At 50.8% G+C, this 25524-nt stretch overlaps 12 protein-coding genes across 12 annotated transcripts; 6 read left to right on the forward strand and 6 right to left on the reverse strand.

The window, feature by feature from the left end:
* Positions 1–323: 323 nt before the first annotated feature.
* On the reverse strand, positions 324–2253 carry NCS57_01303900 (MFS domain-containing protein; the record flags this gene model as incomplete). Its single annotated transcript, XM_053062689.1, has 5 exons — positions 324–1021; positions 1074–1254; positions 1303–1638; positions 1706–1987; positions 2038–2253. The coding sequence occupies 5 exons, from the start codon at positions 2251–2253 to the stop codon at positions 324–326; spliced, it is 1713 nt and encodes a 570-aa protein (XP_052907584.1).
* Positions 2254–3044: 791 nt separating this feature from the next.
* NCS57_01304000 (uncharacterized protein) lies at positions 3045–3995 on the reverse strand (the record flags this gene model as incomplete). The annotated part of the gene is made up of 1 exon (XM_053062690.1): positions 3045–3995. Exon 1 carries the CDS (start codon positions 3969–3971, stop codon positions 3045–3047), a length of 927 nt encoding a protein of 308 aa, XP_052907585.1. The 5' UTR covers positions 3972–3995.
* Positions 3996–4158: 163 nt separating this feature from the next.
* Positions 4159–5368, forward strand: NCS57_01304100 (uncharacterized protein; the record flags this gene model as incomplete). The annotated part of the gene is made up of 3 exons (XM_053062691.1): positions 4159–4603; positions 4657–4861; positions 4912–5368. The coding sequence occupies exons 1-3, from the start codon at positions 4231–4233 to the stop codon at positions 5366–5368; spliced, it is 1035 nt and encodes a 344-aa protein (XP_052907586.1). The 5' UTR covers positions 4159–4230.
* Positions 5369–6019: 651 nt separating this feature from the next.
* On the forward strand, positions 6020–6706 carry NCS57_01304200 (Peptidase-M24 domain-containing protein; the record flags this gene model as incomplete). Its single annotated transcript, XM_053062692.1, has 1 exon — positions 6020–6706. One exon carries the CDS (start codon positions 6020–6022, stop codon positions 6704–6706), a length of 687 nt encoding a protein of 228 aa, XP_052907587.1.
* A 189-nt stretch (positions 6707–6895) lies between these two features.
* NCS57_01304300 (Abhydrolase-3 domain-containing protein) lies at positions 6896–8110 on the reverse strand (the record flags this gene model as incomplete). The annotated part of the gene is made up of 2 exons (XM_053062693.1): positions 6896–7835; positions 7890–8110. 2 exons carry the CDS (start codon positions 8108–8110, stop codon positions 6896–6898), a joined length of 1161 nt encoding a protein of 386 aa, XP_052907588.1.
* A 431-nt stretch (positions 8111–8541) lies between these two features.
* Positions 8542–10555, forward strand: NCS57_01304400 (Zn(2)-C6 fungal-type domain-containing protein; the record flags this gene model as incomplete). The annotated part of the gene is made up of 3 exons (XM_053062694.1): positions 8542–8873; positions 8927–8954; positions 9002–10555. The coding sequence occupies 3 exons, from the start codon at positions 8542–8544 to the stop codon at positions 10553–10555; spliced, it is 1914 nt and encodes a 637-aa protein (XP_052907589.1).
* A 1111-nt stretch (positions 10556–11666) lies between these two features.
* On the forward strand, positions 11667–13111 carry NCS57_01304500 (uncharacterized protein; the record flags this gene model as incomplete). The annotated part of the gene is made up of 9 exons (XM_053062695.1): positions 11667–11699; positions 11764–11804; positions 11856–11951; positions 11998–12039; positions 12097–12163; positions 12212–12252; positions 12300–12599; positions 12656–12994; positions 13051–13111. The coding sequence occupies exons 1-9, from the start codon at positions 11679–11681 to the stop codon at positions 13109–13111; spliced, it is 1008 nt and encodes a 335-aa protein (XP_052907590.1). The 5' UTR covers positions 11667–11678.
* A 434-nt stretch (positions 13112–13545) lies between these two features.
* On the reverse strand, positions 13546–15307 carry NCS57_01304600 (HET domain-containing protein; the record flags this gene model as incomplete). Its single annotated transcript, XM_053062696.1, has 2 exons — positions 13546–15134; positions 15190–15307. 2 exons carry the CDS (start codon positions 15305–15307, stop codon positions 13546–13548), a joined length of 1707 nt encoding a protein of 568 aa, XP_052907591.1.
* Positions 15308–17251: 1944 nt separating this feature from the next.
* NCS57_01304700 (GH16 domain-containing protein) lies at positions 17252–18091 on the forward strand (the record flags this gene model as incomplete). Its single annotated transcript, XM_053062697.1, has 2 exons — positions 17252–17651; positions 17703–18091. 2 exons carry the CDS (start codon positions 17252–17254, stop codon positions 18089–18091), a joined length of 789 nt encoding a protein of 262 aa, XP_052907592.1.
* Positions 18092–18377: 286 nt separating this feature from the next.
* On the reverse strand, positions 18378–19830 carry NCS57_01304800 (uncharacterized protein; the record flags this gene model as incomplete). Its single annotated transcript, XM_053062698.1, has 9 exons — positions 19735–19830; positions 19655–19687; positions 19499–19589; positions 19407–19448; positions 19204–19358; positions 19120–19157; positions 18937–19074; positions 18466–18885; positions 18378–18420 (listed from the first exon to the last, which is right to left on the reverse strand). The coding sequence occupies exons 1-9, from the start codon at positions 19795–19797 to the stop codon at positions 18378–18380; spliced, it is 1023 nt and encodes a 340-aa protein (XP_052907593.1). The 5' UTR covers positions 19798–19830.
* Positions 19831–21646: 1816 nt separating this feature from the next.
* On the reverse strand, positions 21647–23053 carry NCS57_01304900 (uncharacterized protein; the record flags this gene model as incomplete). Its single annotated transcript, XM_053062699.1, has 1 exon — positions 21647–23053. The coding sequence occupies one exon, from the start codon at positions 23051–23053 to the stop codon at positions 21647–21649; it is 1407 nt and encodes a 468-aa protein (XP_052907594.1).
* A 1916-nt stretch (positions 23054–24969) lies between these two features.
* NCS57_01305000 (HET domain-containing protein) lies at positions 24970–25524 on the forward strand (the record flags this gene model as incomplete). The annotated part of the gene is made up of 1 exon (XM_053062700.1): positions 24970–25524. The coding sequence occupies one exon, from the start codon at positions 24970–24972 to the stop codon at positions 25522–25524; it is 555 nt and encodes a 184-aa protein (XP_052907595.1).

Below are 25524 nucleotides of genomic sequence, written 5' to 3' on the forward strand. Positions count from 1 at the left end.
CTACTAATTCGCCCCTTATTAGCTTATCTATGGGAGAGCGGACGGGATCCCGAGTTTTCTAATAGGTATGGCCGTATGTGAAAGCTTGGGTACGTGCTTTTGCTTATAATGGGCTTGAAACTCCCAAGATTCCAAGTCGATTAGCCCCTAAGCCTGGGAGCTCAGTTGTCAAGTGTTTTGGTGGGTGAGGCAACCCATTCTTCAAAGCGGAGCGGATACTTGAGGTATTCATCGACTTTTTGTTACTAATGACTTGGGATTGTTCTGAAAACGCCTTGCTTACTACTATTACAGACCTGAAGTATTGCGAGCCCCCCTTTGATCTATTCTTGCTCACTTTTCGCCCCTGACTTCTCAATGCCCTCCTCCCCACCCTCCTGCCTCTGCTTTCCAACATCCTTCTTCACACTTCGCCACTCCATAGATAACGCGCCGAGCATGGTCAAGCACACAAGAATCAATCCTACCCGGAACACAATTCGAATTGATTCGTTGTAAGCGACCAAGACCGTCGTCTTAATCGATGGCGGTAAATGTGTTAGTGAAGTTGCGCCAGCGTTCTGGATATTTTCAGCACTGAATCCCGGGACGGACGATAAACTATGAAGAAGCTGGTTGTTGATCATGTTCTGAGCCACCGAGACAAAGATCGTTCCACCTAACAATTGAGAGAAGAACATGAGGGAGGCGCCAATGGGGATATCCTTCTTCGTCAAGACGGTCTGAGCAGCGAGATTCGGAGCCTGGGAAACAGAGCCCATGCCCCAACCATAAAGGATTTGATAGCCGATCAACTTGGGTGTGGAAGTGTCGACGTGTAGCGTGGTTAATAAGCCAGCACCGACACTCATGAAGCACACTCCAAGAATCATGAAGGGTGTGTAGTAGCCAATACGCTTCACCAGTATGCCCGTTGAAAGAGACGCTACTACCACAGAGAGTACGGTAGGAAGAATGCGAAACCCTGAGTCTACTGCCGAGACTCCCTGAATGGCCTGGAACCAGATGGGCAAGTAGTAGGCTGAGCTTAAATTAGTCAAGGTTTATGACTGGTCTTTACTGAAGAAACCCACTGAAGATCATCATCTGCGAGCCTATGCAGAGTGTTGCGAAGAAGCCGGCGGCGATGCTGCGCTGCATAAAGATCCTGGGCGGTATGGTAGCTGTTTTGGGTAGAAAGACTTGGACCATGGCGAAGCCCAGAAGCAGTAGACCGGCAAGAACGAGGAGAACTATAACACGTCCATCGTTCCACTGTATAATCAATTAGACCCTGGCTTTGTTTTGGACCTTTGTACTTACTGCATGTACCAATCCGCCCCATTGAAGTGCCAAAACTAAGCAGACAGTACCTGGGATAAAGAGAACTGTGCCATAAATATCCAACTGCAGTATCTTCGCCTTCAGCGAGAGTTTTGTCTTGTCTTGGTCAGGAATATTGAGGAGAAGCTGTATAACAACCATGGCCACTCCTCCAAGAGGGAGATTGATATAGAAGCACCATCTCCAGGTGACTTTGGAGGTGAATACTCCTCCAAGCAACGGCCCGACAACAGATGCAGTGCCAAAAACAGCACCGAACATGCCTTGGTATAGTGGGCGCTTGTGTAACGGAACGGAGTGGACAATCACGACCATCTGGGTGGAATAAGGATATCAGAAACTGTGAACCTCAAGTGACAAAAGGTTTTTCGATAACACTTACCACGCCGGTCATGATACCTGCCGCTCCCAATCCCGCAATGGCCCGGCCAATGATGAAGACGACCGAGTTGGGTGCTGCGCCGCAGATAGTAGAGCCAATCTCGAAGAGTAGGATCACGGACAATAGTGTCCTCTTGATGCTCAAAAACGAGTAAATCTTTCCAAAGAGAAGCTGGAAGGCGCATAGTGTTAGGAGATATGCAGACCCATACCACCCGATATCTGTGACAGCGTTGAAGTCATCCGTGATTTGGGGAATGGCCGTCGTGATAATCAGCCTGTCCTGTAAGTTGTTAGCTCCAATGCTTCTGTCCGTGATATGGGTAGGCTTACCAAAGAAACGAGGAACATTGCAACAAAGACAGAGGTGATGAGTAAACCGAGCCTTAGACCGGAAGGATATATTGGCTCTTCGGGAGTAGTCTGTGTGGGTGTAGTGCTTGGAGTATCATTTGTATCGGATGTGGCTGGTTCGGGAATCGTCGTGGTTCCACCGCGGTCGAGGGACTCAGAATCACCTTCAACCCTCTTCTTCTTTCCAAAGAACATTGCGTCAGGCTTGAAGCAAAAGTTGTAACGCTCGCTGTGATGGAGAGACCAGGTAGGGAGGCGCGTAGACTTTGAATGCCGAAGTGCTGACTCTTTGGTGGGATGAAGAAAGAGATAAAGGTCTTGAAGAAGGATCACATTAATAAGTAAATCATCAATGGAGAGTCCCGACCTTCTGCTGGTACGATCGGTGGTTGTAAAGGGGAGAAAGGCGCCCGAGGTGGATCGGCCCCGAGCGCCGGGAGCCCCGATTTCGTCTCGGGCCCGAAGGCTCCTAATTAGGCAAGGAGATTCCCCCCCCCCAATTCGATTGTCATTCGATTTTAATCCGATTGCAATTCGAATTTGATTCGAATGTAATTCGATTTCCTTTGAGTGATTCACATAGAAGATGCTGAAGGGCTGCCCGTGATTCACTGCCGCTCCGGCCTTGAGTGCCATCTCTTTCTGTTCAGGACCCTCATGACACATTGGCAACCCATCCCTCCTGTTCATGTTACGCTTTCATGGGTATCTAGGTAGGCTATTATTCAATACTTAATTTCTACAACTCAAGGCTCGACTGGTGCTACATCTTTGACCAGCCCAGAATCAGTGTATGCCTCCATTTGGTGGAGTCGTCCAGGCCTGTTAGCATAAGAGAAAAGTGCCCTTTGCCCGCCTGACGCGTAGCTACACTCCAGTACTGAAAGGTGCGTCTTATCGTAATATATGAGACTGAAGATAGCAAGATTAGGCGTAGCAAGGCTGGAAGTGCTAATATATTATGAGATATTCACTAGACTATTCCATCATTTGCTCAGCGTAAGCGACGCCGCACATTCAACAGCAAACCCGAAGCTTCTCGCGTACCATCCCGGACCCCAATAGCTCAACTCCAGATTATGCGGTGCAGCCCTGATGATGCTCGTGTCTATCCTGGTGCTCTTGGGCAAGGCGGCAACAATGTCCTTGAGATGCTCATCTGTGGCAACCCAGTAATGATCCCTCTCAGCAATTGCAACCATGATGGGCGCGGTGACGTTGGCACCCCATTTTTCTTTCCATGTGGGAAGCCACGACGCTTTCAAAGCGACAATCTCATCGAAGGGCATGGCGTGGTCGATTCGCTGTGACTGGGCGTACACCTGCTCATCTGCCGTTCCTGGCAGTAGTAGAGTGCTATCTTTGACTTGAACGGGAATGTTGATATGCGTAGGGGGAGGGTTTGGCTGCGCAGCATGGCCGCCAGTGGGTTTCAGAAGAGAGCCAAAGCCAGACATAACAATGCCTCCTAGTGGGTAAGTCGGTGTCTCAGAGCCAGTGGTATACAATGAAGCCGCTACAAGGGCACCGTTAACACCGAGACTATGACAATGCAAGACAATGCTGTTGCAGCCATTTGGAACTCCGAATTCCTTCCATAGGGCTGGGAGAATGTATTGGTGCAGCTTTGTACCCCATTCCTCAGGGAAGCTGGATCCTTCTGGGATGGGCGTGACAGGAGTTGAATCAACGTATCCAGGACGGTCAATGGCCACAAACGGAACTGACAGAGAGTCGCTTGCCAAACTGGCCGTGTAATCAGGAGTGGCGTCAAAGTATCCGCTGTTATAGCAGCCACCGTGAAGGCCAACGACCAGTGGGCAGTACTTTGGCCTGGACGACTTGGGTGTGGGAATATGGCGTATTCCCGACACGGTAGTGTTGTCAGCGAGGACAAGCTTGAAGGCGTCCATGGTAAATATTCCGATAAGTGCCTTCGTGATGTTGCACAAGTTCACCGATCGATAGCCTCGCGTCTCATCAGGACAATAAATTACGCACATTAAGCGAGACTAGACTTGCTGACAAATAATCCACCACTGGAATGCGCTGATAATGGCCCCATTGTTGCGGTCTGGCCCCATCGGATGTGACGGTCCAACTCCAACCTTCACATCCTCCTTGGCCTTTCCAGACTCAGTGGAGATCGGCAATAATAGTTGCAATCCCATAATGTCAGAGGCCGAGAGACAAGAATCTCCCCCGTCGACGGAGGAAGCAGCAGCACAAGACGTGCCTCGCGACCCGCACATCGACGTGGATGATGCACCCGCAGATGAGGGGTACACGACCGACGCGCAGTCGACCACCTCAACGTCGATAGCCTCCAGCGTGCGAGACTATCAGTTTGAGAATAGTCGCAGGTATCACAAGTTCAAAGAAGGCCTGTATCAATTCCCGAATGATGTGCCCGAGCAGGAGCGGGAGGACATGAAGCACACCGTCGCTGTCCACCTGCTGGGCGGCAAGCTGCATAATGCGCCGCTCGAGGACCCGCAAAAGATAGTAGACATTGGCACAGGAACGGGCAGCTGGGCGATCGACAGTGCGCCATGAGTTGATCCAGTGTCTAAAACACATGCTGACTCGTTTCTTCAGTGGGCGACGAGTATCCAGGTGCTGAAGTCATTGGCATCGACCTGAGTCCTATTCAACCGCCTTGGGTTCCTCCAAATGTCAGGTTCCTCGTTGATGACGCCGAGGCGCCTTGGCTCTTTGGCCAAGACTCGCTAGACTTGGTCCACATGCGAAACATGTCGACGGCAATCAAGGATTGGGATACGCTCCTTGGGCAGGCATACAGGTACATCCGAAATACCCTTGAAAGCAGCACAGCTGACATGTCACTTTCAGCAACCTTAAGCCTGGCGGTTGGATCGAGTTGCCCGAATTTCGCTGGGTATATGGCTGTGACGATGCAACCATGCACCCTGACTACACGCCCCCCAAGATGGTGGCCAACATCAAGGAGGGATTGGCCACGTTTGGGGTTGACATGCACGCGTCGGAGAAAAATGAGGAGAGAATAAGGAAAGCAGGTTTTGTCAACGTTCGACACGAGATCAAAAAGGTACCTGTCGGACCGTGGCCCAAGGACCGCAGCCTCAAGACTATAGGCCTCTACAACAGGAGCATCATCTACGATGGCCTGCAGGCTATCACTATGGGGCCTTTTACTCGAGGTTTGGGTTGGACGCCCGAGGAGGTCGAAGTCTTTCTTGTCAAGGTGCGGAAGGACTTGATGGATTCTTCTGTGCACTCTTACGTGCATTTTCATTCCCTCTGTGCACAGAAGCCGAAGACAGCCTGATGAATTGAGTCCAGACACCCAGATTGACATGTATGTTTAACAGTTCTTACTCCTTCTTTGTTCAAGTTATAAGGGTATGGATGTAAACCGTATGCAAGCCGTCCGAGGAGGGCCTCTGGGCAGAAGAGGTCATCTTGACAGCAGAACATATCAACCTTAACCTGTAGCGACACGTCAGAGTGAAACAAAGACCCTTGAATATTCTAAATTTATCATTCAAGCCGTCCCGCGCTACTACTAACCAAAACCGGAGATCTTCGCCGGCAACAGGACAAACATTGGCTGAACGACCATCTGCTGTAACATGTCAACTATCACCAACCTCAACCGCTTCTATATCGCCGACTCAATGTAGGCCACGTAGGTTTCTCGAAGATGCCGCAGCGTCAATTGTGCATGTGCAACGTTCAAAGACCCAATCACGTTCCTCGGTCAGTTGCCGCGCCCTCTCCCAACAAGCCACGGAACCCGTTCCGCCGAAAACTCACTCATCGTTCCGCCATGTCTCGGCCTCAACTAGTTACGTCAGCCCACGATGCACCTACTGACAAATGAGTCACCGCTATTTGTCTAGAAAAGCCCGGCCTAGTTCCCATCTACTCCTTGTTCTGTCCACTCTTGTTCTGTCAATTACAAACTTCAACTTTCACCATGTCTGTCGAGACCGAACGCGCCGCATCTCTCGTGGATGCTCAGAAAAAGGCCATTGAGCTCTTCAACGAGATTGAACGAGACCTCATCCGTCCTGGAATTAGTGAGAAGGAACTCAACGACAAGATTCACGCTTTGGGAGCTGAGCGCCATGGAGTGAGGACACACTGGCACAAGCGAGTCATTCGAAGCGGACCCAACACATTGAAGCCATTCGAGGAGAATCCCCCAGACCGAATCATCGAGGAGGATGACATCCTCATTGTCGACCTTGGACCTGTGTTTGAGGCGTGGGAAGCAGACTTTGGACGCACATATGTCCTCGGCGATGACCCCCATAAGATCAGACTTCGCGATGCCCTCCAGCCCATCTGGGTAGACGTCAAGGCGAAATATGACAAGAACCCAGACATGACTGGAGAGGAGCTCTACAAGATTGCCTCTGCTGCCGCAGAGAAGGAGGGCTTCACATTTGGTGCCCCCATTGCGGGCCATCTTGTGGGATCGTTTCCGCATGAACGCATTCCTCGCGACAAGATCAGCTTGTACATTGCTGACGGAAACAACAACTCGATGAACTCGACTGGAAAGGATGGACATAAGAGGCATTGGATTCTCGAGATTCACCTTCATGACAAGGAACGTGGGTTCGGAGGCTTCACTGAGCAGCTTCTGACAGCAGAGTAAGAGTAATGGATGATGGGACAGGATGGGGAAAGGAACCAGTTGGGGTTCAACACTCCAAAAGAATGCTCAGAGATATAAAGTTATCGTTTGTGGTAATAGGTTGTATTGATACAGGAGGATGGATCTATTCAACTTGCATCTCATACAGGAACCCAATGACCAACATCAGTGCACAGGTCTTGACGAGATTCACGCAGCCTGCTTAAATGGCCCAGAGAATAACCATTCCGCAATGAGCTTCTGGCTGTGCTTGGCTTTAGGTTCAGCATCCAAGGCATGAGCTTTGTCCCTGTGCACCGACTCCATCTGTTTGTGGTGATCAAAGCTGTGGACCTGATCCGGAACAAGCAGCCACTTGTAGCTTCCATTCTCCCTTGAATCCTCGAAGCAGTACTTTTCGTCATCAAGAATGAGCTCCCCAACAGGACCTGGTTCATCCTTGCCCACTCTCACCTCACCAACAGGACGACCAGCTAAGCCACAAATCATCCTATGTGAGCCACCCACGAGCATGTCGAGCTCACAAGCAATCACGAAGACACATGGAGGCAAGGCATCCTTCGAAGCGTAGATGGGGCTCAGGAGGGGATCCTGTAGATCTTGACCATGTGGGATATAAGCCCAGTCAAAGATTGGAGAGAGGCGCAGCAGCCAATCTGTAGGTCGAGCACGAAAACCTCCTAGCGAAGGTTTGTATCTCCGCGTCTGAGTCTTGTAATTGCGATCGATAGACATGTCCACAGGCGCATACAATGAGATGACGGCCTTGATGCGACGGATGCCATCTCCACTGCCGCACATGCTGGGGAGAGTGGACACGGAGAGTGCAAGGTTACCACCAGCTGAGAAGCCTGCGATGGCAACTCGATCTTTGTCGATTGGGAGCGACGAGTCGGACAGGGCTGCTAGGATAAGCTGCTCCAGGTCGTATATGGCTGTTGGAAAGCGAGCACTCGGGGCCTTGGGGTAGTCCAAGGCAATGACCAAAACGGAGTAAGTATCGGAGAAGTAACGGTTCCAGGCATCGTCATTTTGAGGATTACCCATGACGAAGCCGCCTCCATGGACGGTGAATAATATCGGAAGATTCTGGCTAAGACCGTCATGGTAGGACTTTGGCGTAAATATTCTGGACATTATGAGCTCCAAATACACAGCAAGAACACATTTGCAGATCGTTTACCTGATAGGAAGCTCTGGGCGGCATGGATAGGATCTGGTTGAGTTGGGCGGATCGTTCGGCTTCGAGGCCAATCTGGCCTTCATCGATGCAACACGTTGACCAGCTCGATTGATATAGTAGAGCAAGTACACAAAAATCGTGTAGTAAATAGTAGTCAAGGTAGGCAATGGCTCATGAAACTGGCTCCGAGCCGAGTCCAAATCGCCAGCGGAACTCGCCATGTTGAGGTTGTATCAGGGGCGGATGGACGACGACCCAGAGGCTCAGTGCGATAACGAGGGCTCACTGGGAGAAGCAGACACGTTAGAAAGAGGACAGATGGTTCAGTATAGCTTCAGTAAGCACACTTCAGCTTGAGATTAGTGCCTTCAGCCCGACGCCTCGCCTGGTCAACAAGCCACGGAACCCGACTCTGAGACATCAGCACGTGTTCGGGGCCTTCGGGCGCCGAGACAAAGTACGCTAGACCAGATTGGATGCCGAGAGGTCCGAAGCCCGCTCTCTCTTCCCTTGGCTGGCCCGAAGACATGAGACCATGCAAGCTTCACTGTTTCTCCAAGAAGAGAAGTCCAGAGACTGACGATAGCCCGATTTTTTTTTTTTTGGCAACGACTCGAATGTTGGCTCTGCAAAACCTCAACCCTCAGACATCATGTCCCCCACACCACCAGCTACCCCAGGCCTTCACAAGAACGCCTGTTCCCTCTGCGCTCGCCGCAAAGTCAAATGCGACAAAAAAGACCCTTGCTCCAACTGTCTCAAGGTGCAGACGCAGTGCTCGTACGAGACCCCAGCTCCACCCCGTCCTCGGAAGAGGGCTGCCGACCAAGATCTACTGGCCCGATTGGCTCAGTACGAGGACCTGATGCGGAAGCACAACGTCGACTTTACCCAGCATGCTAATATCTGGGTTCCTTGTGAGCTAGAAGGGGACCTAAAAGCTAGTGGCTCGCCGGCACTAGATGTTGCTCCCCAAGAAGAACTGTGAGAGAGAGTTCCACCATCTTGCTTGCACACTATACTGACTCTGCATCTAGATGCCTGTGGTCAAATCTTACCCCAGAGGTATGATATAATGCTCCTGACTCTTGAACCACCTCATACTAACACAGCTGCAAAACAAGCTCAAATATCCTTCTGTCCAAAATCTGCGTCATAAAGACGACCCATTCCTCCATCCCACACCCTCACTCCAGCTGATGCTACCTGATGCGCACCCCGAGCTTCACGAGTTACACCCAGAACCCAGACACATCTATCGTTTCTGGCAGATCTTTGTCGAGACTGTCAACCCTCTCACCAAGATTATCCATGTGCCAACTTTGCAGCAGCGCATCATGGATGCAAGCTGGGACCTTGTTCATATTCCCAAGCCCCTGGTAGCCATCTTGTTTGCTGTCTACACTAATGCTGTCACATCAATGTCCTCAGATGACTGTCAAGCCTCCATTGGCGCGAGCAGGGACACTTTGCTGACACGTTACCGAACCGCAACAGTTCAGGCTCTTATGGAAGCCGAGTTCCTGACATCAAGAGAGTTTGAGGTCCTTCAGGCCCTTGTTCTGTTCCTCCTCGCAGACCCAGAATCCGAACTGTGTTCCACTCTTACTGCAACCGCTATTCGGCTAGGCCAGAAGATGGGTTTGCATCGTGAGAATGCAGACTCCAAAATCTCTTTTTTCGAGAAGGAGATGCGAATTCGGCTCTGGTGGCAGTTGCGTGGCCTCGATGCAAGAGTCCGCGCTGTCTCGATCCCGGGGATCAAGTTGCCAACATCAGAATGCGGCGACGTCCGTCCTCCACTGAACGTCAACGACGCAGATCTACACCCTAACATGACGGAGCCTCCAGCTGAACACAAAGGTCCGACCGAAATGTTGTGCGTGTTGATGAAGTATCAAGTCACACACTGGCTTCGATCCTCGCCCAAGGCGGCAAAGTTCTTCGAGAACATCAGCCATGGACCGATTAAAGGCAAGATATCGATGGAGTCGCAAGACGAGGCAATCAACGAACTTGAAGGCATATACCAGGAAAAGTTCTTGCGTCATTTGGACAAACGAATACCTCTACATGGCGTGACTGATGCCATGGCTCGGCTTGCCATTGCTCGTCTGCGGTTCAAGCTTCACCATCCACGGGGCCGAGCCATGGGTGGCAAGGATGTGTATTTGACCAAGAAAGAGGGCGATTTGCTCTTCGACTCAGCCGTCACCTTGCTGGAGCTGTCCAGCTACGGCATTCGCAGCAAATTTTCATCACATCTGTTTACCCACTTGACTCACTGGTCTCAGATGGACGCTTACATCTACATTCTTAGCGAGCTACGGTGTCGATGCACAGGTGATCAGGTGATGCAAGCATGGAAGCTGGTCGAGGAGCTCTACATGGAACATCCAGAGGTGATGAGCGACACCGAGAATGCTCTCTCCAAGGCGCTTGGTGACCTGACCCTTCAGGCTTGGGAGGCACACAGAAAGGAAGTGGCACTGGATCAAGGAGTTCCACCACCCTTCATCCAACTGCTCTGGACCAAGAGGAATGATGAACTTGAGCAGAGTATGCAAGCACCTTCAGCGCCTGATGTGGAGGATCTGGGTGGTTTGGGGTTGATTGATGATAACAATTTTAACTGGGAGTACTGGGACGACTTGCTGCGACTGTAGACAAAACACAATTAATCGCTCAATTAATGAGATGAGAATTCCTCTGAGGGAGTTGATTCACGATGAATCTCCATTTTTGGGTGAAGAGTGTGATGTGAGACCATCTCGAGCTTCACAAGTAGTTCACAGAGATCAATCACTAGGTCGCTAACGGGCGCTCGTTTGCGCAGGGAGAGGGAGGCAACCGTTTCTTGTCGATTGGCCGTTTTTGTTAGTTCTCCGTTTCTGTTCCCCGCCAGTATTATCCGTTATTACTCTCCGTTATTACTCTCCGTTATCATTCTCCGTTCCGTCTCCGGCCGCCGTTTTGCCAGATCTACCTTTGCGCCCCGCCGTACGCCGCGCATTGCTCACCAGCATTAAGCTTAAGGGCCACTCCCGCAAATTCGACGCTATTTCGGCGATCAAAGGTCAAGAATTTTCTTAAGCATCTCTCAATCCTATCAGTTTTCATCTACGTAGTTCCTCTATTGTTCAAGAAAGTTTCTTCAGAAAAGAGCATCTGAAGTGCACCCACTGTTGCTAGATGTGTTGGAATGCATTAGAGCTGGTCTTTGGCCTTGGCCGTGACCTCATCTATTAGTGGTCTAGACTCACCTTAGCAGGTCACTCAAGCCAATGGCGCGGCCGTCCAAGTGTCGTAGTGATCGCTAGTCCGTATTAGCGTTGTCATCTCCGACAGGCCAGAGCGAGTAGGAAAGGGGGAACAACATCTCGACAGATGGACTCGAGCTCATGGTTTGCCGCTGTCGATAGAATGAGCTACTGAGAGTTCGTTATCAAGGAGGGCGAGTGCTGTGTTGGCTCTATTTGTCTGTTGGTCACACCAAACCGCGAAATACAGCCGCAATTCTCACCCAACAAGCCCTTCCCGGACTTGAATTCTACGCCCCGCCTGGACCCCTACCCAGCCCACTGGCTCGGCGGCATCCTCCCGTATCCTAGCTGCAGCCAGGGTCTGGGCCATCCACTCACTCCAGGCCATTGTCCAGGGCCAAGACCACGACCACAACAAGACAAACCCCGCACATGTGACGCGTTTAGCGCCAGTTGTTGGTTTGGAATCCTCCCCTCACCTTCGATTTTGGAAGTGTTTCCACTCTTTCAGACTTCAGAGTTCATCATGTCGTCCCAGATTGAAGCTGTGAGTAGCTGCGCCTGGGACTGAACCTCCCATATCCCGTTTCGCCCACTAAATAATCCACCAGGATCCAAGCGTCGGCTATGAGAGCGACGTGACGGCAGATAGGTATTTCTCTCTCTGACCATGTTGGCTGGTCCCGACACTGACTGTAAATAGCGATATCGATTCGACCGCGTCTATTACTTCCAGCATCTTTGAGAATGAGTACTTTCAGGGTAGAACTTATGCTAACCCCAAATATGGCAAGCATTGGTAAATGACTTTCAACAACTCGTTGGCCTCTGCTAACGATGCTAAGGGCACCCAACGATGAGGAGCAGCTCGAAGCCCTCGACATTATGTATGGCTTCTTCACGGCCTATGAGCTGCGCTCTTGGATCTAACCTAAAACCTACAGACACCATTGGTTAACTTTGATGTTGGACAATAAGCTGTACCTCGCACCTATCGGAGACAACCCCCAGGTCAGTCCGTGGCACCTTGAATGAGAGGATCTGCACTGACCCTGATAGAATATCCTCGATGTTGGAACCGGAACCGGAATTTGGGCCATGTGAGCATTTCTGAAGATCGAGACATTCACCCACTAACTCTCCACAGCAACATGGCCGACGAATTTCCCTCAGCCAAAGTCATCGCCACCGACATCACCCCAACACAGCCATCTTTCGTGCCACCCAACCTGGAATTCCAAATCGACGACGCCCAGATGGAATGGACCTTTGAACCAGAATCCTTTGACTTTATCCACATCCGTTATCTGCAGGGATCGATCGAGGACTGGGACAAGCTCTACGGCCAGGTATACAAGGCTCTCAAGCCCGGAGGCTGGTTTCAACACATTGAGCCTGATCTCCAGATGCTGTCTCAGAACCCGGATGTCGTTGTTGATGATAAGCAGTATGTCCCATACTTGCTACCTAACTGTTCTTCATGTACTGACCCCAAGTCTGTAGCATCTTTAGCCGATGGGCTCAAGTCTTCAACGAAGTTGGCCAAAAGATGGGCCGAACATTCGACTTTACCGATCGCAAGCAGGAGAAGATGGCCCAGTCTACAGGCTTCTCCCGCATCACTTACCAGGCTCACAAGATCCCCGTCGGCCGGTGGCCCAAGGATAAGAAGAAGAAGGAGCTGGGAAGCTTTGTCGGTCTCTCCTTCAGCCAGGCACTCGACGGCTTCGTAAAGATGCCCTTGTGTGAGATCCTCGGCTGGAGCCCTGAGGAAATGCAGCTCTTTGGCGTCGAGATGCGTAAAGCTCTGATGGATCCAAAGACACAGGCGACTGGCTGCGTGTAAGTGATACCTACTCTCCCTGCTGTGATAAATACGCTGACCCAAGGAACAACAGTTTCAGCATGTATGGCCAGAAGCCAGAGAAGCCGATTGAAGAGGCTTTGGCCAAGAACTAACGCACGTTTCAGCTTCTTCTATTGGAAACCCTATCATCTCCATCATAATCCTCGTCTATTGCTTCTTCGTTACCTCCATGCTTGTGATAGTTCCTCTCTTTTCTCAAGCGCGTGGTTCAGACTCTGTACGGCGGTTTGTTTGGCAACATGCCTATTTTGTGTGATGATTGCGATGAAAGAGAACGATGAAATTACTCAAGTTTTCTATGCCATTGGAGCGCTGTTTGTCCCCTTCAGCTTGAATCTCATTTGGCCTGAATGCATATTTTCTGCAGCGATTGTACAAGGTGATTCCCTCCTCTTGAAGGCAGTTTACTGAACAGACCTGCCGTGTTCCGGTCTTGATTTGATGCACTGGGATACTTTCTGCCTTAACGGGCTATTGAAGGAATTTGTTCCAGAAAACCCCGATCTCATGACGAAGGAAATATCTATTACCCGATCTTGACTTGTGCCTTTTCCGCATGCTCAAATGAATCCCCCAAGTCTTCCAAATTCCAGTAAAAGTGTCCGATACGCCGAAACAAATTGCCCTCAACATCCTCGATGAGAAGCAGGCCCTCTCCGCGACCTCCAAAGTTCCGTATATGCAGACAACACACATTGACTGATGGATTCTCGGCAGCTGCCGTATCCTCATCTGGTTTGCAATCGGTAAACCCTTCATATCTGGCTGTCTGGCGTTCTTTATCTCCCTCTTCCGTTCTAGGTTGGTAGAAGAACAGCTCACTCGTTAAAGGATAGAACACAGCGTGTCTCGTATTGCCCCTGATGATGATATATCCAGAAACCACGGCACCAAACGATGCATCGTCGTTGGCCAAGTCGACTTGCACATCCAGAACTTCGCAAGCAGGTTCAGGTATTGATGACTCGACACCAAGCTTGCATTCAACCTCTCCATCAACCGAGGCCCATGACCATGAAGGTGCACGATAGGTTTCGATTTTGGCTTTTCGCTTGTCGACGGTTCCAGACGATGGGAACCAAAGATGAGTGACTTTCCACAGGAGATTGCATGGCAAATCTGTTTCCCAGAGTCCGGCTAGGTATCTCCCAGGTCTCCCAAGGGTCTTGGGGATGGCTGAGAAAGCGATAAGCTTGTCCGCGGGATATGTCAAATTTCGTTGCGAGTAAGCTGTGACAAGATGGTTCCATTGTTTCTGAATGTCCATTAAAGTGCCCGAAGAGTTACTTGTGCCGTCAACGATCCAGCTAGTCTTAAAGTGTACCTTCCAGGTCGTTCTAGGCGGACACCCAGAGTCGCATCTCTCAACCGAGTTACATCTCCAACGGACTTGGGTGGAGGAAAATTCCACAAGTCTTGGTGATAAGACACGCTCCTGAAAGGTCCATGCCCTTGAATTGATCGGATCAGGCATACCTTCAGGGATTGGCTCTGAAGTCGCAATGATGGTCCCCTCAGCCCCAGATTCATTGACGTATCGAAGAGCGATTGGGTCCAAAGGCTGAGGTATGGAACGAGTTTGAAGAAACCCTTCTGTAACGGTCGCGGCGCTTGACGCTGATAGTGTGATGTATGCTTGATTGTAGACTTCGCCCATCTGGGCAATGTCTTGGGCCTTCTCGTTGCTGTCGTCTTGCACAATGCAAAGGCTGTCTATCCAAATGTACTGGATCCCGAGACGATGCGTTGTAGCGATGGAATCCTGCAGCGTCTTTGGAAGGCTTCTAAACTCGATACCATCGTATCTTTCTTGAATTGTGGCAATGGTGGTCATGACGCTCTGGTTCTGTCCACCCCAACAGTAGCTGAGAGCGCACCACCGAATGTCTTCACCAGCCTCTGGAGCATAAAGTCGAAGGCTTGGTGGATTTGTCGATCCATCGATGCGGATTACCCGTCGAGGCGCAAAGTCGCCTGTTGGTGGAGGGCAGGTTCCTTGGTGATAATGCGTTTCGTAACATTCCTTGATATGGGACCTCAGAAACTCGAAGGTCTCTTCCGTGTCAACGCGTTCTTTGATGGGCCTGAATACAATGTCTTCAGCCGCCGGATCCTCTGAAGGCAAGTCAGTCCATATGTTCAGCTGCATGCTGTCAGAAGCAAGGCATACCTGGCGGGGCCACAATCCTCATAGTATCAACCTCGCTCACCCAACTCAAACATCGCAGACTAAAGCCACTCTCCGTATTATAAGATATCTCAAATGGTCGGTCGTAAGGGTTCAACATGCTTTTGGCGAGCATCAACGCAGATCTGCGCTGCCAACCCTCGAATCGTAGGAACTGAGGTTGATCAAACCGTGGCTGTCATGAATTTGGATCAAGTGACTGTGCCGTTGAAAGGTCAAGGAATGGAAACTTTGGATAACGAGAGAATAGCGGACAGCCTGCTTGCACAGCTTGATACACCTCGCCTCGAGTGTGTGGAAGTGTCACGTCGTATTGACCGTAGGCTTCCTTCTTGACGGGTTTATCGAGGAGGATGTGATTGCAGTGCTCACATGTGTGAGGCTGGACACTTTTGCCTGAAGCCATCTTCATTGAAAGGTCGAGTGTTCAAAGAGTTGAGTGAGATTTGCTGAGCGAAACTTTCTGCAGCGTGTCCTTATCCTCACTCAGCTGAAAGAAGGTTGGCGCATCGCGACTTAGCTAAGCCAAGGCATCTAGTGTCTAAGCCTCCATTTGCCAGACGCTTACTTGTGTGGTAGCCAAGGATAGAAAGAAGCAAAATTGCAATTTATTCTTACAAATGTTGAATGCGAGGTGTTAGTTCGGAGATGTTCTAATTGCACGCGTTGAGAGTGCACATGAAATGGTGTAGCATGGAAGTTTGTTTCCATGACATGAAGGGAACAAATACGTAACATAACGATAGCTCTTCTTTGAAAAGGAATTAAGGAGTATACTTTGCCCTGTTGCTAGTAAAGCCCTTGTACTGACTGAGGTGGAAGAGCTATGTCACCTTCGACAGAGGAGCCAGCCAAAATGCACCCGACAAGGGACATGTAGTCGACGATTGGAGAATATAGGTATGCCAAAGATAATAAGGGACCTCTTTGTCCTAGCAGAATCCCGACATTTTTCGCACTAATTATTTTCGTCAAGAGACGACCAAAGTACCCAAGAGAACAAGGAGCGAAATGAACGGCAAAGACAGAACGGCGACATAACCTCGGCACAGCTGTATTTGGCCAATGAACCAAATCGCGGGAACTGGAATATTCTTTCTACCCTTTAAATTAGATGCATATATAGTCCACCGCCTTGCAGCTTCGCTTATTCCGCTCGTGAGGCATTCTGGCCACCCGGTTCGCTCTTATCCGCACACTCTCACTCATTGCGAATCTTTTGTTGTCAATGATCACTCTAACCCCCCTTTGTCATTCTAAATGACAATCTCGAACACATGGAAGATAAGTGCAATGACGGCGTCAAGGTCCAATCCCGCAAAACACCACAACCTTGGGCCATGTCATGACAACAGCCATCATGCACTTTGCCACCTTTTGTCTTATCAATGCAGAGCAAATATCCACCTCACTCCTCAAATTCGGGCCGGTGTCAGTAGCAGATGTCCTTATTGATAAAATCGTGCAGGAGTGGAAAGGTAAAAGACTCACAACGACGTGGTGATGATTCACATAAGACCAGGGGCAGTGGTCTTGTCGACACTAGCGCCTATTCCCTTGCGACTAAGGATCAATTCCGGGCAGCCCTATTAATCTTCATTTTTCAATTGATCTATTGTGACTGAATAAGTAAGTTGTTTGGAGTTGACAGCCCATCGCTTCATCCCAAGATCTCAGCTAGATCAACCTCTCCACAAATCGTGCTCCCACTTCCAGCCACGATCGATGTGCCTGAGCCGAAATGGCTCGGCCCGCATCCAAGCCTAGGAACAACTATTTGTAATGCTTTGTCTGGCATGTGCAAACAATAACCTTACCAAGTCTGCGGGCTGGAGATGCCGTGGAATGCATTGACGCCTGCATCTGGACTGGCGCGCCACCGTGTTTCCCCTGACCATGACATTCCTGTCACAATTCTGGATGTCGGCCCACTCCAGTTTTGAAACTCAATCGCACTGAGCATGGTTATAGTGAGCGAATATTTATACAGGTAAGTGTGTCTTGTGGATGGTTCTTGGACAAGCACCCTTCAAAGATATCCACCATGCATTTCACTTCGTACTTGTCAGTCGCCTTCTTAGCCTTGGGCTTGACTGTGGCCTCGCCCCAGGGCAGTCTCCAGAACCGTTCACCGGAGCCTCCTTTCAAGAATGGCAAATATGTCGTCAGCCGCAGGGCCCAGTTCACCAACAAGAAGGTCTTTACTTTCCCCGGCAACAAGCTCCCCAAGGGGCTCACCGCGAGCAACTACCCGGCTGGGGACAGCCACAGCTTCCTCCCTGCCAACCTCAAGGTCCGTAACAACTACCTTGAGCTCCATGTTCCTGGTGGCCAGACCAAAATGCCGTACAAGTGCGCCGAGGTCATCACCGACGTCCAGAACATCAAGTACGCCAGCGTGCGAACTACTGCCATTTTTAGCGAACCTGCTGGTGTTTGCAATGGTAAGTCTGTGCTCTTCCATCAGTAGGGTAACATTACTGACATAGCCCCAGGCATGTTCTTCTACCAGAGCGACACTCAAGAGATAGACATCGAGTGGCTCTCCGATCCCGAGTCGCAGTCCAACGCCGGCACCCGCCATGTCTGGTTCACCAACCAGGACGAAAACGGAGATGGCAAGAGCACCTACAAGGCCGTCACTCCTCCCAAGAACCCTACCTCGACTGAGCACGAATACCGCGTTGACTGGACGGCCGGATTGGTTCAGTTCTACATCGACGGTAGAAGGATTTGGCAGACTACCCAGGACGTGCCCACTGAGCCTGGTGCTTGGATCTTCAACAACTGGTCCAGCGGCGATAAGGGCTGGAGCGTTGGTCCTCCTGTCCAGGAGGCAGTTTTCAAGATCAAACAGATCGAGATGTACTACAACACGGCTTGAGTTTGCGTATTGCTGCCCCGAAGTCTACATAATGCCTGGGAAAAGTGACAGCATTTGGATATTGACTAGTGCCTTCAGTAGTTATATAACGCTCGGTTCTCAAGATGAATGGCTTTCTGTTGACATGTCCATGATGGTATTGAATAAACCTGACATGCCGGTGCGACAAAGCAATTCCGGGTGTATACGCTCCGGGCCGAAAATTCCAAACGATATCAACACACATATATGTCAATTGTCTATGATATGTCCATGTTCTATCATATACTCATCACCAACCAACCCCTCATTCACTCGTCTCACTCGGTCTCTGCGCATAGATGGAAACACTATCACAGTTAGCAAAAAATTCAAACCAGGAGAAGAAACCTTACATAGGCCAATAAGCATGAATAGCGGGATTGTTCAGCTCCGCCCTCGCACCGGCCACGAGGACAGTAACCTCCTCTCGGCTCCACCCATGAATCCTCGTCAGCGGCGCCATAGCGGCACCTTCAAGTGCATATCCCGTGTTGATATTATTCCATTGACCCAGAAGCTTATGCTTCTTATCCTTGGGCCATGGGTTGGACGGCCACTTGAAATACGTGTCGACAATGTCGGTGAAGCCAACTTCAATCATGAGGTCCTTGATGTGCTTGTGGGTGACCATGGCTCGGCCCATCTTCTCGGATGCGGAGTTGAGGAGCTTGTTCCAGATGGCGAGCTGGTTCTTGGGGGTGAGAGTATCGTCGTCAGACTTCATGGCGATGTCGACTTCTTGAATCTCGACAAAACCTCCAGGCTCAAGGTTGCTGGTCGAATTAGTCTCGAGACAGAGTAATACAGGAAATATCATCGCTTACTCATATATCTGGCGCAGATAATCTTTCCAGTTGCCGACACTGATATTCATCATTCTGCTGTGAATATAGTCAAAGGGCTTGGAGTAGCTCCATTCCTCGTCAATATCGTCCACGATGAACTGAACATTTGGGGGTACACTTCAAGTTGTCAGCTTGATCATCCAGAAGAACAAGGAGCCTTACAATTCTGGCTGTGTAGGCGACAGGTCGATTCCAATGACCTAGATGTCTGTCAGCGCAAGCTTCGCTAGATGCTAGTTACACTACCTCTGCCTCAGGATGCTCATCGGCATAGTCCAGGGCCCAGATGCCGGTACCAGTGCCCAAGTCCAGCACGCGCTTGACTTTGGCGTCGGCGTCGTTTGGTGGAGCCAGGCCAAGCTTGTTCTCCAGCGTGTAAAGGAACAAGTGGTGCTGCAGATCTACAACACTGAGCAATCATCACCTCCAAAGGTTCAGAAACGATTTACCTAGTCGTTCATTCTCGATGTCGTCATTGGGCATGGCATACTCTAAAGCACCGTCAGTACGATGTTTTCACCAGACTCAGCAAAGAACTCACTTCCGTCCTTATATCGGTGGTAGGTTCTGCCATTCTCACGGCGGTAGTCGAGAATGGAGGCCGAAAGACTCTGTGTCGACGATGCTGCGTCCTGTAACGAGCGGGGTTGAAAATCAGCTTTGTGCCTCCTTTTTTGTGCATTGCACAAAGCCTTACCGTCTCATATGATGAATCTCCGTCAGTATCAACCTGCACAGATCAGCCAGTGCCATCTCGCAATCACAGAGCGCTCAAACCTCGTCATCAGGGACCACAGCTGGCCCCGGGCTGGTCGTATTCTCTTCTTCTGGTCCGCACATTGTCAGCTTTCTTATCGCCAAGCTTGAAAAGAGACGGACGACGCAAGCGCGACTTGTGAAGACGGGATCTGCGAGGGTTAAGTATGCTGAGCCCCAGCGGGAACCTGAGAGCAAGCCAATCAGGACTGCATTGTTGACGACCAACGAGTGCCACAATGCATGAAGCGGCAGAAGGCCCCCCCAATCACGGGCTGGTGTTGTTTCCTCTTCTCGCGCGGGATGCGGAGAATCATGAGTTTTGAGAGAATACCCTGTAGCTCCCCGCTTTCAGATGTGAGCTGATGCAACATGCATGCGTAGATCATCGTGATAGGGAAGTATCTGGGGAAGCTGGTGGTCCCTGGGAGCTGGAGGGGAGTATATCCTGGGATGACATTAGTAGAACGAATGGAGGGTTCATGTTGCAATCTCAGCATATCTTTCTGAGTTTAGAGGGTCACACGGAGATTGAGTGCCAAGCATGCATGGAAATCTACTTGGTGGCTCAGTAAAAAAGGTTGGGTTCCTAGAATTGGCAAACTCTCGATCTAATAGTTGGAATATCGTCAATATAAACTTGCCCATGTTTTGAGCCTAGGGCGTCGGGTTGAAGTTAGTTCCCGTCAGCCCGTACCAATGAGACGCTTGGTACAAAGCGCACAAATATGCGTCTAGCCAACCAACTAGCCTAGGAGCACACTGCAATGCGACAGACCAGGTGGATAGAACATGCGTCTGAGTAATCTTTGTACCACTTGATATTTATAGAAGAGTTTTGAATACCCAGCAAAGTAGAACTCAAGGTGGCCAACTCATTATGCACCATCACCATCACTGTCACATGCACTCGGAGCTGATGGCGTTACTGCAACGGAGTGTGTTTGGAGCCAACAGTGTGCAAAAGACCGCGATCCAAACTATTAAAACAAGCTCTTCTTGACAGAATAAAATTTAAAAGCCAGCAATAAATACACAAGACCATCTCTCCATCTACGGCTGATTCGCTCGTCTACGACAAAACCAACGGTCACATTCCCCGCGTTTCCCTTCCCAATGCGGCGTCTCACCCGCCAACAAAGGGACCAACAACTCCAATCCCATCTGCCAAGATCTGTTTGATGCCGGCAATTGAGCTGACATGTCTTGAGCACGGGTGCATCGTTTGCTGGTTTGTTGGTCGCACAGCAGGCTGGGCATACATGACAGTGTGGGTTTATTCAGCCCTGTGTTGCTGAACCCTGGAAGACTTGCATCGTTAAACCTGAGGCTTAAGCAGATCCATTGATCCCGTCGGAGGATTTTCGTCTCCATTGATCCATCGCTTGCGACCATGTCTGCTTGTCTCATAGCCGATGATTGCCTGAGTCGATTTTCGACTTGGCAACGCAAATCACAGGCCAACACGTGGGGAGAAGTGCAGCCGAGACTGGTGGATTGACGAAGAACGTTATCGCAGCCAATCAAGACGTCTCATTCTAGCGCGTCTGTCTTTGACACAGTGCCTGGTGCGAGTGCGACGCGGTCGATCCTTGGCTGATGATGGATGTGCCCCTGCCAAGCCTCAAAGCTTGGCATAGCACAGCCCCGCCGGGTCTGCTCGCCTGCTTGCTTGCTTTACGAGGGAGCCAAGGAGAGGGGAGAGATCCTTTCGGATGGTGACTCCTTAATTTGCCAGATTCGTCTACGAGTCAATTGCGCCTCGTCGGTTTCCTCAGCCGCGGGGTTTATCACCATGGGCAGATTCACAGAACAGGGGCTTCAGGGGGACAGAGGCCACATTCTCGTAAAGAATTAATTATTGCGTGCGAGCTAATCAGCGCCATTGGCAGCTTGCGCAAAAACCAATCTATTATTTTACTTTAAAAATTCGTCAAAGATATTGTCTAATACACTCCCGATATGCATCCGTTGCCCCCTGGCAAAAATAATGATCCGACACCAACTCCTTTGCTGGCACGTCTAGCCACCCGGGTGCCGAGTCGCCGATGCCAAAGCTCAGCCAGACCTCGTCGTCCAAAAATCCGTGACTCCTCTGCTCGGGCTGGTTCCCGTGGTACACCATGCTGCCCGTCCAAATGTACTTGCTATTAGTCTCGCCGTGGTATGTGAGCTTCTTGCTCACGCTCAGCATTGTGTAGGGCGCCACCGCCGAGTAGACAATGATACGGTGATCATACCACGTATTCGTAAACTCGGGCGGGTCGTAGCGCATCTGCACCATGCCAATCATGACTGTATTGTGTTCGTGCGGTTCGCACTCGCCTCGCTTGCACAGCGTGAGGCTGAGCATCGGTGTCGATTGATGAACCCGTCGGTCGCTGAGCATCACATCGTGGATGCACGTGTTCTCCATGCTGTGCCATGTCTTCTTCTCGTTGCCCGGAGGGAAGGGTTCCTGGACAGCGGAATCGCGCTCGGCCTCGACGTCTTGGACGGGTTGGTTGGTCTCGTTGAAGCGGAAAAGCTGGCTGGGTTCCACCATGAACATCATCTCGTCCTCATCCTTGCTGAAGGGAGAGTAGATGGGTGCCCAGTTCTTTTCGCGCTGGTATCGGGGATCCGATTCTTGGCCCTCGGGGGGTTGCCGACGAAGTAGGACCGGTTCGGTGAACTTGATGGGCGGCAGCTTCTTTGCGTGCTTACCCATCTGTCTGACGAGCTCGGGGACGGCAGCACGGGCGTCGATGATGTACATGCCCTCGCAAAGGATGGGGTCGTCGACCTGGTGCGTGAAGATGAGCATGGGAGCACCATGCTTGGTCCAGAACAGCTTCATGTCCTCAGGACCGATGTACTTGTCCATGCTGGGTTCCCTCTTGCAGTGGTGCTCAGGACCAGCAAAGTCCTCGACAAGCATCTTGGACCAGTCGTCGTTCGCCGTCAGCTCGGGCCGACCAAAGTTATCGTAGGTCAGGCTGACAAAGGTAGCGACCTGTCGCGCCAGTCTGTATTTTTTCCCCTTGATCTCCTTATCAACGTGGGGCGCGCGGGCGATGACGAGGAAGTCGTGCTTGCTCCCCTTGGGCAGCTCGAGCAGGGTCGGGTTCATAATCTTGTGGCCTGTCGACTTGACATTGATGGTGTTGTAGAAGCCGAGGTTGTTTCGTGTACTCGTCAGGAGACGGTAGTCGTTTGTGCGGCTGCGGATGGCATCGTAGCCTTTGGGCCCCGAGGGGAAGAGGTAGTCGGATTCGAGGTGGAGGGTGCCGAGGATCAGGACGACGAAAGTAGCGATTGCCGCGTAGAGGACTACGCGCTTCGGGTGAGGGAAGCGCATAGTGAGCGATTGCGCCCTCACATCGAGGTTGGACAACAACAGATGGTGGTGATGTCTCGGCAGCGGGTGGGAAGGGGGCTTTTCATCTGAGACCAGACTCCAAGGGGGCGACAAGTCTTATAGCGTCGGTGTCGGTGTTGGTGTCGGGGACTACCTTCCTTGGTCAAGCTTTTTCCTTTCCATTTTTTTTTAGCACGTCACCCACTGTAATCAAGCATTTGCCAATGCTACTCGCCCCTGTTGATGCGCTAGGCTCCATGCGTTCGAAAGGCCCCGACCGAGTGGAACAGGGTTCATTCGTACTGTGTATCAGCACTGTATGACATGGTCTGATTGTCGATGAGGACACAGTGTGCATCTCTGTCTCATTTCGGCAGTCTGCTGTAGTCCACCAACAACACCAGGTCCCCAAGGTCCAACCAACACAAGGAGTCGAAGATGATGGAAGCTCTCGTTCAATTCAGCTCTGTTTTTCAGCTGCCTAATCGCTTGCAAGCGAGCCTCGCACCGTATACCATATCTGTCCATCAAACGTACCCCGACCAACCACCATCACCCACGAGCCCTGGAGATGAGATGGATGGCCCGCCCCCCTGTGGTCCGCATAATTCTGGGTCAAGAAAGGCCAGGGCTGGACCGCGAACTCTCTCCCAGGTTCTTCTCTTCTGGAAAAAGGAGGCGGAGCTGATTGGCCTCGGCACTGCCAAGAGCGGCATTGGGCCTTGGCCTCCCCCAGATGGAACCGCTCATCAGCAACATCTGACATGTGTGCCAGTTTGTCAGTCATTCCACGCCCAGGAGCCAAGACATTCGAGATTGGAGCTGACGGTCTTTGTAATGTCTCTGCCGGTTAACCGGAATAGCCGAAAACAGTTTTAAACTCTTCGGTTACCGGCAAGATAGGTCGCACAGCGTCAATTCTAACCAGGTCTTGCATCCAATGACGATGAGCAATTCTGTCATTACGCAACCCCGCGCTTTGTCTCTGGTCGTGCATCCATCCATCTCGGCCAAGACTGCGGACCCTCCCCTCTGTCCAATGTGCCACCCTAGACATGGAAGAAAGGCCACAGTATCAACCAACATTCCCGTCATGTTACTGTTGCATCTCCGTGCTGCACGTAACATGGTGCGAATGCGCTTCAGTCTCATTGGCTACCTATCTAATAGTGAAGCGTGCGAGTTGAGCCGAAGACGCGTATAGTAATCTAATTGTCCAACAGACAACAGCTATTCCGTTTCATACAACTTTTTGACATAATTTTGGTAAAGAAAAAAAAGAACATGGTGGTGATATTATTACGTCCCTCACTCTACACGCTGGCTTGCTAGCTCGTGTGTCTTCCTGGGCTTCATGGATCAAGCAGTGATCTCATCTTCTATCTCTCCAAATCGTGATTCCTATCTCGGAGCGTATTTGTCGCAGATGGGGCATTGGATATCCCTGAAGGTGGTCGGCGCATCGCGGTCGAGGAGGAGCCACGAGGCGAGTTCCAAGAACACGCATCCTAGAGACCATATGTCGTATTTCTGGGTTATCTTACCATCGAAGTCAAGATCGGGAAGTTTGTAGGTATCCGAGTATCCGGGGATACTTCTCGGGATGGTGTGCGACTTGGACCAGAAGCTCTCAAACTCGGTCAAGCTAAAATCAGGGATGACAAGGTAGCCGCTTTCACCTTGATGGTAGCCCAGAGACTGATACGACGCCTAGTGGAAGATCATCGCTGCTTGGGGACTTGGACTTCCCGACTTCTGTCCTTTCTCGATACAAAGATGGTAGAGTTGTGCTGATACAAACACTGTACCATCAATACTCGAAACCAGACTTTTCGCACTTCCCAAATCATCCCATTTCCATTTCGGGCCTGGAAGAAAGACTGACATTTGCCTTTAACAGGCGTGGAGGCTACGGGATGTTCCAGTCATTCTTGGAGCGAACCCTGCTCTGGAAAAGAGATGGCTATACCAGCTCTATGAAACCCATCAAGCTCCCCCCTGCGCGGAACCTGCCGACGTGGTCGTGGATGGCGTACAATGGGGTCATCTCCTATGTTCAGGCCGAATTCGACAAGGTCGACTGGACCAAGGAGTATTCATCTTCCTTCGACTCAGGAAGTGGCGCTCTCGGCAAATGGCACTGGGAGACAAACGGTACGAATAGGCCACCTATCCTAGGGCTTTCAAGAGTCAGAGAGCTCGACTCGAACAAAGACAACCTTGGGTTACTTAAGAGGATAACCTTTGACACTCTCAGTCCCAAATGGCAAGCCCAAGACATGCGGTGCGTTGTTATCGGCAAGGCCAAACGAGGCGACTCCTTTGGTCCTTTCAACTTGAATTGCTACGTCTTGATTGTCAACGCTTCTTCGGATGAGAATCTACGTGGAGCCTATCTCATAGTTGGGGCAGGCGAATTGATGGAGAGCGAGATTGTCTGGGATCGTTATGAGGCAGGGAATTTGCATTAA

This window comes from Fusarium keratoplasticum, chromosome 11, assembly GCF_025433545.1.
Source record: "Fusarium keratoplasticum isolate Fu6.1 chromosome 11, whole genome shotgun sequence".
Classification (NCBI taxonomy): Eukaryota; Fungi; Ascomycota; class Sordariomycetes; order Hypocreales; family Nectriaceae; genus Fusarium; species Fusarium keratoplasticum.